Source organism: Prionailurus viverrinus, chromosome B2, assembly GCF_022837055.1.
Source record: "Prionailurus viverrinus isolate Anna chromosome B2, UM_Priviv_1.0, whole genome shotgun sequence".
NCBI classification, from domain to species: Eukaryota; Metazoa; Chordata; class Mammalia; order Carnivora; family Felidae; genus Prionailurus; species Prionailurus viverrinus.
The window spans coordinates 1,902,532-1,915,958 of record NC_062565.1 but is presented as its reverse complement, the minus strand read 5'-3'; the positions used below and the strand labels follow the sequence as shown (position 1 = coordinate 1,915,958).

The window sequence follows — 13,427 nt, the reverse complement described above, 5'->3', positions numbered from 1 at the left end:
TTTGTGATACATAAACACATTTTTAAAGTTTATTTTAAGTAATCTATACAACCAATATGGGACTCGAACTCACAACCTGAAGATCAGGAGTCCCATGCTCTTCCGACTGAGCCAGCTAGATGCCCTGCATAGACAGATTTTTAAGTAAAATTTTCAGAATAGTTTCTGTGCACTCTGGACATTTAGAGTTACAAAAAGATTGTGAAGATAGTACAGAGAGTCCCCATATAACTTCATGCTTAACTGACTGACACTTAAATGACTGAGCCACCCAGGTGCCTCAATGACCTTGACAGCTTTGAGGAGTTTTTTGGTAGAATGCCACTCAGTTGGGAGTTGACTGATTTTTTTCTCATTACTATACTGAGGTTATAGGTTTGGGGGAGGATGACCCCAGAGGTTAAGTGCCATTCTCATCTCATCAAGGGTACACATCATCAGTTTATTATTGTTGAGACGTAAAACAATTTGTAAAGTGGAAAGAGGCAGAGAAGAGATAATTTGTGTAGTTTAAGTTTGCAGCAAAAGTTTTATCAAGTTTTCTTCCCAGAAGATAAGAGAGGGCACCACGCTGTCCACACATGAGTTTGAAGGAGCCCCATTCTTTGGAGAGGGGAGGGGTCCGTTCTGTCACACTTGCACGGGATACGAAGCATCCCTGTTGCTAAGGTGCTGTCACAGCAACATCAGCGGCAGCAGCGGTGGTGGTAGCAACGGCCAGAGCTTTTATCCCCATGTTTCTCTTCCAGCCAAGTAGTGTGGACTTCTGTGTGAGTGGTAAAAACTCAGCTGTCAGTGAGGCTGCTGTCACTTTTCCAAACTTGTTATCAGTTGAAGTTCTGCTTCTTTTCCCTTCTGTATTTGTATAGTCCTTCATCTGCTCTACTATGTACAAATCTCTTCAATTCCTGTCTTGTTTCCCGACTTAATTAAAGAGGTGAAAAGTCTTTTTAAGTAGGAACTAAGTATTATTTTGTAGTCACTTATATTCCAGATTCTGTGCTGTAGATACCATTATAAAGGGTAATTTTTAAATAGACGTTTGAGTCAGGTGTTCATTCTAATAGTTTTGTGATATGTTACTTTACAGACATTTGATTGGTGTGGCCTGGGTTTGTCAAGCATGTTTGAGGCTTCTAGTTAAGTCTGTGTCACATCCTATTGCTTTAGCAACAAGGAATAAATTACACTGAAACCTCTATGTGTTATTGTTTCAGAAGTCCAGGCCAGAGGCACGAATAAGGTGTCTATTCGGAAGGGAAGAATTCTGTAAGGATGGACCCACACCAGCAGGTTGCCAGCTTACGGAATGGGAGTACATTACAGGTTTCTGAGCGCCAGAAAACCTCTCAGTACGTGAACCAGGTTCAAAGGCGGGAGGACAGGCCCACGGAAGGGAGACGGTATACCTGTAGTGAATGCGGGAAGAAGTTTGCCCAGAGCTCGGGCCTCGTTCGACATCGGAGAATCCACACTGGCGAGAAGCCCTACGAGTGTGGTCACTGCGGAAAAGCCTTCAGCGTGCGCTCCACCCTCACTGTGCATGAGAGAATCCACACTGGCGAGAAGCCCTATACCTGTAATGAGTGTAGGAAAGGCTTCAGTGTGAGGGCACACCTGATCATACACCAGAGAATCCACAATGGGGAGAAACCGTATGAATGTAATGAGTGTGGCAAAGCATTTAGCGTGAGCTCAGACCTTATCAAACATCAGAGAATCCACTCTGGTGAAAAGCCCTACGAGTGTGACGAGTGTGGGAAAGCCTTCAGCGTGAGCTCCGCCCTCATCAAACATCAGAGAATCCACACAGGAGAGAAGCCGTACGAGTGCAAGGAGTGTGGGAAGGCCTTCTATGTGAACTCCGCCCTGATTAACCACCAGAGGATTCACTCTGGAGAAAAGCCGTACGCGTGTGGAGAATGCAGGAAAGCCTTCAGCCAGATCTCAACCCTAATTCATCACCAGAGAATCCATACTGGAGAGAAACCGTACGAGTGTGACGCGTGTGGGAAAGCTTTCCGTGGGAGTTCTAATCTCACTAAGCACCAGAAGATACACGCCAAAGGAAAGTGTCATCATTGATTTATGTGGCGAAGATATTCCAAAGGCCTTTTTTTTTTTGTATCAGGAGTTAACACTAAGAGAAGGGCATGGAAGAAGTTGATGTTTTAATTGATACTTGGTCCTTTAGAATATTGAAGAAGTGAGAAGTCCATGAAAAGTGCTCCAGAATGACTAGTTAAAGCTCTGAAATCACGTCGACTTCTGAGAATGCGCTTTCACAACTCACAAGGTAAGGCCCTTTAAATACATGTGTACCGTAATGTAGTTTGTTTTGGTTTAGTAAGAGCAGATTTCAGTATTTCAAATATTTTTATTTTCCTCATGTGCAAACCTTCTGTTATTGTTGTTGTTATTGTATTATAGGTAAAACCTATTAAGTTTGAAATTGGAAGTAGTGTTGATTGGCGGGACAGGAACCACATATCCTCATTGTATCTGGAAATAGGAACTGATTGGTCTTCCTTTCTTTGCCTTTGCTGTACCTCCATGCTCTCAGGGGTGATTCGATGGGTTAGTAACCTCCTTGGCAGAGGGTAGACTGCCTTTGTTTTAGGTAGAAATCTAATAGATACTTTGTCAGGGTCATTCTTGCTTAGTCGGCAAAACCCCAGGACTCTTGACTTCCTGAGCCAGTAAATCCCTAAACTTGACTGAGCTTCCTGAACCAAAACAAACAAAAACAAAAAGCCTCTCTAAAAGTGTCAGGTGCTCCGATCCCTTGGATTTGGTGTTTCTCAAGTGTGGTGAGGGCTTTGCAGACTCAAGAGGTATGAGACTGGGCAAGCTTGGGAACTGTTGTTGAGTTGAGGATGGCATTGGTTTTAGGATGACTTTCAAGGATCTATTTGAGTGACTCCTTGAAGTTCGATGCCTCATATCAACCGGGAGAGCTCAGATTTGGGAAGTGGTACAAAGTTAATGAGTTCAGTCTGGAAAATGTCTTTGTCATATCTGGAAATCCCAGTGGAACTGTTCATCAGAATGTACCCTAACTTTCTAATCCCGTCCCCAGACCTACACCCAAAAGTTACACATGCATGTATGAAGCTCATGGAAGAGATCTGGACTTAAAAATTACTTTGTTACTATTTTTCTATATTAATAGTGATTTCTGACCCCTGGGTGGCAGGCCAGGAAATTCTTGTGAACCCTGAAACTAAACCACACGAGGTTCAACATGAACACCAAAGTGATAGAAATTGCAGATTGAGTTGGTCTGCAGTAGGACTTTGTGTTGTAAAGAGATACATAGTTTCCATGATTTCTCATGAGCATCTGAGGCAAGACAGCCCACAGACACACTGGACTCCATGAAGCTTTGAGCCGACTTGTGCGGTCAGGCACTGAGGTCAGGGTTGCATGTGGAAACACACAGCGTGAAGTCTGGTATTGAAGGCGTGCTTACCACTCTGCCCAGGTAAGTTTCAGTATGGACGTGGGGGCTGAAGGCAGAAAAGGTCCCGGTTTTGGAGCGCACACTGAGGAGACAGAACCTCACCGAGGCATGGGGCGTGCTGGAGAGAGTAAGGCACATACTTACGGGCAGCAATGAAGGGCCTCAACAAAACACCAGGAAATTGTCTACGACATTGGGTCGAGGTGTGAATTCCTTTCTCCTGCTTCTTTCTGCCTTTTGACAGTTGAGGAAGATTGGTTTCTCCTTGCTCTGTCCCAGAGAAAGTTCCCTGCCCTGCCATTTCTGTTCTGTTACCGTCAGTGTTTTTAGCATTGACTTCTTTGGCGCCAACTGTCTCGGTTTGTCCCTAGGATGGAGGTTTGCAGACAGACTCTTCTGGGTGGAGAATACTCTTCTGAGATCAGCACTGAAGTGATGCCATACCCCACCCCGAACCAGCGCAACTGAATCCTAAGCAGTAAGTGGTGCGTGTCTTGAAGACTTTGAAGGGGGCAGACATTCTGGAGAAACGCATTTCTTCTACTGAAGAATGTAGTGGTGGGAGGGCACGATCCGTGTAACATGGTTATTCCTCGTGAGCTCAAAGTACAGTGTTGATGGTCGCCTGCTGTGGGTTGGGCCTTGTGCCAGGTACTAGGAATACAAAGGCAACTGGAAAAAGCACCCCAGTCTTCAGGGGCCTCCCAGTCTACTTGGGGAGAAAGGTGCAGAGAGAAAACGGTAAATACAGCGAGAAAGCCACTGGGTTTGTACAGGCTACTTTGCACCGAAGGTGTAAGAACCACTCGTGGAACCATTGAAAAGGCCTCAGGAGGGTGAAATCTTAGAGGAAGAGTGAGTTCTTCGGCCCCAGGAAGAGGGATAAAGGAAGGGACTTTGGGAAAAGCATGTTTAAAAGTATGTGTCTGGGGACACCTGGGTGGCTCAGTCGGTTAAGCGTCTGACTCCTGATACCGGCTCAGGTTGTGATCTTGTGGTCGTGAGTTCGAGCCCCGCATGTGACAGTGTGGAGCCTGCTTGAGATTCTCTCTCTCCCTCTCTCTCTCTGCCCCTCCCCTGCGCCCCCCCCGCCCCGTCTCTCTCTCAAAATAAATAAACTTAAAAATTTTTTACTTCACTGTAGTTAACGTACAGTGTTCTATTCGTTTCAGGTGTACAGTGTAGTGACTCAGCTGAAACTGATTTTTGTGTATGAGTGAGGGTCAGATTTCATTCTTTTCCCATATGGATATCCAGCTGATCCTGCATTACTTACAGGAAAGACTGTCTTTTCCCACTGCTGTACAAGGCTCATTTGCATATATCAATTGTCCTATATGCATAGGTCTGTTTCTGGTTCCTCTGTTACGTTCCATTGGTTTATTCGTATTTCCTTGGGTCAGTACCACATTTTCCTAATGATTGTAACTTTACATTACATTTAGGTATTCTGTGGAGCAAATCGTCTTACCCGAGGAGTCCAGCTTGTTTGCCCCTCGTGGGGCAGAGCCACCCTCCCACGCTGGACTCCCAGGCACAGCCACCGTGTGCAGTCTCTGTGTTGCAGTCAAGGATGGCAGGGCTTGTAGGCATCCTCGTGCTGCAGGCCACACCTCCACCTGGAGGCCTGGTATCGGGGACCTTGCCCAAGCAACTCTGCCAAGACTCTCTCACTGGGGTAGAGGAAACTTGAGCACACTTTTCCCCACTCTAACTCTGTATTCCGTACTTTTCCACTCCCAGCTCTCCCCCGGCCCCCAGGAGTGCTCTCTTGGCAGTGAGACAGTCCCCACAGCCGTGCTGATTCTCCTGCCCCTTGCCTGACGCTGTCAGATGAGTAAGAATGGAACACTGCAGGCACCGGCACTTTCTCGTGTTGAGCATCTTGTTAATGCCGTAGCAGGGATTCAAGGCTTAGCTGTTACTTGTGTTTTTTTTAATGTTTATTTATTAATTTTGAGAGAGAGAGAACTCAGGAGGGGCAGGGAGAGGGAGAGAGAGAAAGAATCCCAAGCAGGCTCCTCTCTCTCAGCACGGAACCCGATGCGGGGCTCGAACCTATGAACCGTGAGATCGTGACCTGAGCCAGAACCAAGAGTTGAACGCTCAACCGGCTGAGCCACCCAGGTGCACCTCTGACTTTCATTTTTTTTTTTCATTTTTTTTTTTTTAACGTTTATTTATTTTTGGGACAGAGAGAGACAGAGCATGAACGGGGGAGGGGCAGAGAGAGAGGGAGACACAGAATCGGAAACAGGCTCCAGGCTCTGAGCCGTCAGCCCAGAGCCTGACGCGGGGCTCGAACTCACGGACCGTGAGATCGTGACCTGAGCTGAAGTCGGATGCTTAACCGACTGCGCCACCCAGGCGCCCCTTATTTTTGTCTGTGTTAACTGACCACCAACACCTGGCAGCTGGTGCACGAAATGGTATGAGAGTGTGCAAGTGGACTTAGTGTCATTATGATCAACTAGACTTTTATTATGTAACCAGCACCTCCTCCCACCCCCAGCTACCACCCCAAATCTGTTGCTCACGGTACAGGACTTAGTCTTGCTTATGTTGTGTGTCAGCTGTGGCTCACGTGCAGATCTGCAACACGTTCTCTCCACTCCAGGACCCAGGCTTGAGGAGTCAAAGAAAAACGGTGGTGGGAACACACAATGGCTTTTACAGGAGAAGCATATATCATTTGCATTTATGTTTCATTAGCCAAAGCAGGTCAAATAGCCAAGCTTAACGATAGGGTGGGGGAAAATAATCCTTACAAAGATGGCAATGAGGAACCAAAAAAAATTGATAAAATCTACCATCGAGAGGGCCAATGTTTATGGAATGCTTTCTATGTCGGGGCTTTTTCTGAGTGCCTTATGTGTGTATTTGTCAATAACAAACAGTGGTATGAGATACATACCACTACCATTTTACAGCTGCAGACGTTGAGGAGCAGAGACATTAAATAACTTGGTCATTTGGCCAGGAAATGGTCAAGCTGGGGATTGAAACCAGGAGTGTAAGGTGACGACCTGTTCTCTTAACTACTAAGCTGTAACGTGAAAGTTTCAGCATGAAGGTTGTTCTTATGCCGGCGTGGGCTTCAAGGAGCCAGTATGTTACGCTGGTAAAATCTTTCAAGGTGTGAGATTCAAGAGCCCTTGGTTCCAACCTGTTTTTACCTCTAAGTAACCATATTAGGCTAGACTAACGCCACCTAGCTGAGCCTCAGTTTCTATATCCTTAAAAATAAAGGAGACATGTCAAATATGTTGACATCCCTTCCAGCTTTGAGATTTTTGTAATCTCTCCAGATAGATAGTAAAATGCTTTGCTGATGTGATGGCCTCTTTAGTCTGCTCCTTTATATGTGGTTATGTTCACAGGTGACTTGAAGAAGTGTTACGTCTCCTCCCTAGTCCCTTCCTTCTGTTTTACTTTTATTTTATGTTAGTGAGAATACTACTAGTAGTAGTAACTTCCACTTACTGGGACCTTCTCTGTTCCAGGTACCTTTTCAAGCTCCTTCGGTAAATTATTTCATTTAAAAATATAGACGCTAGGGGCGCCTTGGTGGCTCAGTCCGTTAAGCGTCCGACTTCAGCTCAGGTCATGATCTCACAGCCCATGAGTTCGAGCCCCGCGTCGGGCTCTGTGCTGACAGCTCAGATCCTGGAGCTTGTTTCAGATTCTGTGTCTCTGGCTCTCTATGCCCCTCCCCTGCTCATGCTCTGTCTCTCTCTCTCTCAAAAATAAATAAAAACATTAAAAAATTTTTTTAAATATATAGGTGCTATACTTAGAAGAGAAGAAAGGCTGAAAAAAGTGCTCTTAAACATCCATATTTGAGCACTTTTAAAAAAGCACAGGAAAATAGCCCAAAGAAAGCAAAGGGAAAGAGCAGAAATTAATGAAAAACACGTGTACAGTCTTACTTAGGACTTTCGCATATGAAAAGCCCTATTCTGGGTGATTTCTCTCCTAGGCTGCTCTCATTTGTTACATTTGACTCCTTTTCCCCCTCTGAGGAAAGGGTGCCTATTTCATGATCAACCTGTTCTTTCAGAGGGTGACTCCTGGCCTTAGACAAGGAGTCTATCTCCCTGCAGAGTTTTGTGGAAGTCTAGCACGGAGGACTAAATGGGAACATTCCCCAGGGCCTCCACAAGTCCAGGGGCTTCTGAATAGTTCAGCCAAGTGAGGGAGGAGCCCCTTTGAGGACTCACAGCTTGCACTGCTTCAAGCCAAGGACAGTATCACTCTGATAAAGGGATAAGTCTCACTGATAAGTATCTGATAAGTATCACTCTGGTAAAGACACTTGCGAGAACCTGCCCTGAAGTTCACTTCTGTCAGTGCCCTGGGAGTGGGAAATTCTCCCTTCGCCTTGCGCACAATTTCAGCTTCAGCTGCGATAAAAGCATCAGCTGCTCAGTCTAACGTGAGTGCTCCAGAAATGTCTCTCCCTGAGAAAACAAACCCTGGAGCACCAGCAGTCCTGACTGAGCCCCAGCAGACTTGAGGAAACCCTATGAGGATTCTCAGCCCGGAAGGACCGTCACTGTAAACCCAGGTCCCGTGGCACTGCACAGCAGAGAAGCCACCTAAGGAAGAGTCCCATGAGAGTAAAGAATGTGGCAAAGCCTGCGGATACTGGGAGGGTCTTGTCAGGCGTCAGAGGACCCGTGAGGATATCTTCAGTGCTGTAAATGTTCGTGTGAGCTCAGCTCTCATCAAACAGAAGCAAATTCATCTTGGACGCGAGTGCGTAGGCAGAAGGTCTTCATTTGGAAGCAGCGCTTCTTGCCAGAAAACCCACAAATGGAAAAATGTGGGAAGGGCTTCACTAAGATCAGTCTTCTCCATCAGTAAATACACCCTGGAGCAAAGCCCTATATGTGTGACTGCTCTGGGGACTTTCAGCGTTAGCTCAGTTCTTACAGTGGATCAGAGATTCCTCTTTGAGTGTAAGTGATACGGGAAAGCCTTCAGTCAAAGTTCAAATCTTACCAAACATCAGTCAGTACTGGAGAGAAGTCTTCTGCCTGGGGCAGGTATGAACTCCTTTCTTCAGACATCAAAGGATACACAACAAAAATAAACTTCAATTGTCAAATGTATGGTAAAGGTATAGTACAGGACTTTTTCAACATCAAGCATCACAGTTAAGTAGGAAGAGCAAGCAACTCTGGATCTCAGGGTCATGAGTTTGAGCCCCATATTGGGCCTAGAGATTATTAAATAAATAAAAACTTTTGGGGCGCCTGGGTGGCGCAGTCGATTAAGCGTCCGACTTCAGCCAGGTCACGATCTCGCGGTCCGTGAGTTCGAGCCCCGCGTCGGGCTCTGGGCTGATGGCTCAGAGCCTGGAGCCTGTTTCAGATTCTGTGTCTCCCTCTCTCTCTGCCCCTCCCCCGTTCATGCTCTGTCTCTCTCTGTCCCAAAAATAAATAAACGTTGAAAAAAAAAATTTTTTTTAATAAATAAATAAATAAAAACTTTAAAAATCCAACTGCATACAATCATTTGACCATTTTATGGAATTAAGACAAGTGTTTATTAGAGACTTTGTCAGGTCACTTCATGGGGAAAGGTGAATTAAAACATCTGTGACAGATCTCTATGGGTATTTAACTTTCTTGGCACAGTTAGCTTTCATTTTCTGTAGTAAAGGTAGAGAATGGGGGGAAAGTCTTTATTCACAACCTTTGATGATTGAAACATTATTATATTTATTTTTGGCTTGGAATTCATGATGCTAATTAAAATAGTTTTTCTAAGAATGATTTTGACATTAATTCCTTTGACGCATTTCTACCAGACTTACTCCCTTTTATTTTTAGAGTGTTAGTATCTGGGAAATGCTGCAAATATCTGTGGTTTGGTAAATCGTTTCACAGAATTTCCTATGCCTTTGGGCAGAAAAAGTAGATGAAGACACATGGGTGGGCCATGTGAACTTGTGATTTGCTAAACAACAGACCAAATTTACCTTGTTCACTTTGTGTGTCTAATATATGGAAGGAATAGTGACCCATACGGAGAAGGCTTGAGCATGTGCTCAGTGAAGGGTTCTGCTTGTGGGTTGGTAGCAAGTCAGCCTGAAGAGGGAGCTGTCACAGTGTGTCATCGGATCTGCCGCCTTCCCAGGCCTGTCCACAAATGAGAGTGGTTATTACTCAGTGTGGATTCGTTGTGAACTCACTTCATGGAATATCATAATCATTGGTCTGTGTGTGGCCTTTTGTTTTTATGCATTTTATTTTATCTCTACCCCCCATCCCAGTCCCATTTCTCCCACTTCCTTCCAGTCACCCATAAACCGTTGTGTTCTATCTCATTCTATGCCCTTCTGCTTTTTGAAGCCAATGAACTATGAATAACAATTCACTAGGCAGGTCGAATCCTCTGCTGTGAGGTGGTTACTTAAGTCATTTGCTCTAATGACTAAGTGAAAACCATTTAGGGTGTTCACCAGCTTTGCTGTGAACACCTTTGGGAGTGTTTTTCTGGGGAGCATACACAGGAACGAAACTGCTGGCCCACAGGTTACGCACAGTTTAAGTTGCACTGGCACGTAATTGTTCTTTTTCCGTGTGAACTAACCGATCTGTCTGGTATCTTAACCTGATGGTGATGTCACCTGTCCCACATGGGTTTTGGGAGCTGCAGACTTCCAAACAATGCAGGTACTTTCTCATCTGGTGGCGCTGTGGGGTGAGGCAGATCTCCAAGACAGAAATAAAGAAACCTCAACTTCAAAAATAATGCCTGACTTCTCAGGGTCTGGTGATGCGAACTGATACTGCTACTTAAAATGCAGTGTGATCCTAAAAGCTACATACCAGACCATCCTGTGTGTAAAGGGGAAACAAAATACTTTTCTAAGAACATCCCAGAAAGGGAGTGTAGCAGGTGCAAAGGTACTGACATACTGGAGAAACAGCACGGCCGGTGAGACAGCAAGAAGAGAGGAGGACACAAGTGAAGGGAGATGGCCTATAGAAATGACCTTTGGGTTTTACCCTGAGTGAAATGGAAAGCTTATGGCTGGATTTTAAGCAAAGATGTGGCGTAATCAGTCTTAGGCTTTGAAAGGATTCCTCTAGCTGCCTTGTGAAGAATATAAAGGGACAGGAGTGGGAACTAGGAGAACAGTTAGGAGCCAATGAGGTAATCTAGGCAGGAACCTACCGTGCCTTGGACACAGGTGCTCAGCAGAGGTGGTGACAAGTGATGGATCCTGGTTACACATTGAAGACCATGCCACAAGGATTTTGCTCATGGATAAGATCGAAAGAAGAGGCAAGAATGACCCAAGTGTTTTGGCGTGGAAGAACAGAGCGACCTTAACAGAGATGAGAGGATGCGGCTGGAACAGTTCTTTTTGAACAAGTGAATGTGGGATATAAGTTAGTGCCTCCCAGAAGTTTGGCTGTTTGAGAAAAAAGGAACATTCTCGGCACAGTCTGCCTGTCAGCCCAGAGCATTCTTCGGCCACACCGGCCTCAGTCCCAGATGCAAGACTTTTCTTACAGGCACTTCCCTCTTCCTCCACCCAGCTGCTCCTGAAGACCTGGGGCTTACGAAAGCAGTATTTTCTCAGCCACATTGTAGAAAGGACATAGACGTAAATTGCTGAGTGACATCGTGGAGTTGTCTGATTTAAATTTACAGAACGAGATAAACTGCCTGCCTCTGAGAGTTACAGCAGGTCAGTTCTAACCTCCGGGTCCATAGTTTCTTGGGAAATACTACCTGTGGTATATTCTTCTTTTTGAAGAGTAATCAAATTAGTGATATGTAAATGTTCTCTTAGGTTAGAATGTTAAAATAGGAGTTGGAATGGAAATCACTTAATAGCTATTCAGCCTGCAAGAACATGCACCCGGAATTCTGCTTGGGGTAATGGTGGACAGAGTCCTATGGACCAGTTCTCCCACTGAGAAGTGGGGACGCTGGGCAAAATGCTTTTTAAAAAAATCTATCCAAACACATTAAAGAGCTAATTTGAGAATAAAAGATTAGAGTGAAAGAGTATGTATATTTAAGGAGATGATCCTTTCTTTGGGCATCTTCTGATTCTGGAAAGGGTACCGAGAGGGTGAGTCAAACTCTTGATAGGGTCACAGAAAAAAAGTCACCAAAATTGGATTCTGGAGACTGCCAACGTAGGAGGTAGTGCAGGTAAATGCCCTCACTCCGGTATGTGGGACCCCAAAGACTGTCCTCTAAAAGTACACGAACCACACATAGGCTCTCACAGAGGCCACTGCTCTGCTTTGAATCCTAATCTCTACAGTGGATTTAAGTGATTCCATAATGCCAGTGCCCACAGGTACTGGGAGGTCGTCTCTATATGAATGTAATATTCTCTTAGGTCTGAAACTATTTCTGTAAGCAATTTTGCAAAAATAAATTTTAAAAATTAGGAACATGAGAAGACAAATGACACAAAATCCAAGAGAAGCAACTGATAGTAGAAACACATCTGGGAGGAACACCTGGGTGGCTCAGTTGGTTAAGCCTCTGACTGTCGATTTTGGCTCAGGTCACAATCTCCTGGTTCATGAGTTTGAGCCCCACATTGGGCTCTGCACCCGCTTAGGATTCTCCTGTCGCTGCTCCACCCTAACCCTCTCAAAAATCAATTTTTTAAAACTTAAAAATTTAAGTTAAAATGGATCAAAGATGTAAAGGTGAGAGCTAAAACTTTAAAACATTTAGAAGAAATCTGGTGTAAATATGACCTTGGGTTAAGGCAGTGATTTCTTCAGTAACACCAGAAACTCAAGAAACAAAATTAAAAATAGAGAAATTGGACTTCATCAAATTACAAACCTTTTTTGCTTCAAAGAACACTATCAACAAAGTGAAAAGACCTCCCATGGAACAGAAGAAAATATTGGCAAGTCATGTATCTGATTAAGGGTCTAGTACCCAGGATACATAAAGAACTCTTACAACTCAGCAACAAAAAGACTGACAACCCAATTTAAAAATGGTCAAAGGCTTTGAATAGATATTTCTTCCAAGAAGATATGCAAATGGACAATAAGTCCATGAAAAGATGCACATCATTCTACATTAGGAAAATTCAAATCAAAGCCATGAGATACCACTTCACACCCAGTAATGTAGCTATAATAAAGATAGGAACAGGTGTTCACAGGGATGTAGAGAAATTAGAACCCTCCTGCATTGCTGGTGAAAATATAAAATGGTGTAGCCACCTTGGAAAATCGTTTAGAAGTTCCTCAGAAAGTTAAACATAGAGTTACCATATAACCCAGCAATTCCTCTCCTAGTTACATATTTTTAAAAAAATTTTGAAAACAGGTGTTCAAATAAAAACTACATATGGGAGCGCCTGAGTGGCTCAGTCGGTTAAGTGTCTGACTTCAGCTCAGGTCATGATCTCACAGTCTGTGAGTTTGAGCCCCGAGTCGGGCTATGTGCTGACAGCTCAGAGCCTGGAGCCTGCTTCAGATTCTGTGTCTCCCTCTCTCTCTGCCCCTCCCCTGCTCACACTCTGTCTCTCTCTGAGTCAAAAATAAATAAAAACATTAAAAAAAAAAAAAAAACTGTACATACGGGAATGCAAGCTGGTGCAGCCACTCTGGAAAACAGTATGGAGGTTCCTCAGAAAATTAAAAATAGAACTACCCTACGACCCAGCCATTGCACTACTAGGTATTTATCCATGGGATACAGGTGTGCTGTTTCGAAGGAGCACATGCACCCCAATGTTTATAGCACCAGTATCAACAATAGCCAAAGTATGGAAAGAGCCCAAATGTCCATCGATGGATGAATGGATAAAAAGATGTGGTATATATACACAATGGGGTATTACTCGGCACTCAAAAAGAATGAAATCTTGCCATTTGCAACTACGTGGATGGAACTGGAGGGTATTATGCTAAGTGAAATTAGTCAGAGAAAGACAAAAATCATATCACTTCACTCA

General features: G+C 44.4%; 1 protein-coding gene across 5 annotated transcripts in view; it reads left to right on the top strand.

Annotated features, from left to right (window-relative positions):
• Positions 1-13,427, top strand: part of LOC125165706 (zinc finger protein with KRAB and SCAN domains 8-like) — a 30,912-nt gene that overhangs the window by 7,917 nt on the left and 9,568 nt on the right. The window contains exons 3-6 of one of the 5 annotated variants that reach the window (XM_047858906.1): positions 1,218-2,296; positions 3,835-3,948; positions 4,909-5,338; positions 11,941-11,951. In XM_047858906.1, coding sequence (XP_047714862.1) covers positions 1,276-2,085 — 810 coding nt within the window. In that variant the 5' untranslated portion in view covers positions 1,218-1,275 and the 3' untranslated portion in view covers positions 2,086-2,296; positions 3,835-3,948; positions 4,909-5,338; positions 11,941-11,951. Of the gene's footprint in view, positions 1-1,217; positions 2,297-3,834; positions 3,949-4,908; positions 5,510-11,940; positions 11,952-13,427 lie in introns of those variants that run through there. The other 4 variants (XM_047858908.1, XM_047858905.1, XM_047858909.1 and 1 more) reach the window with 4 other exon arrangements.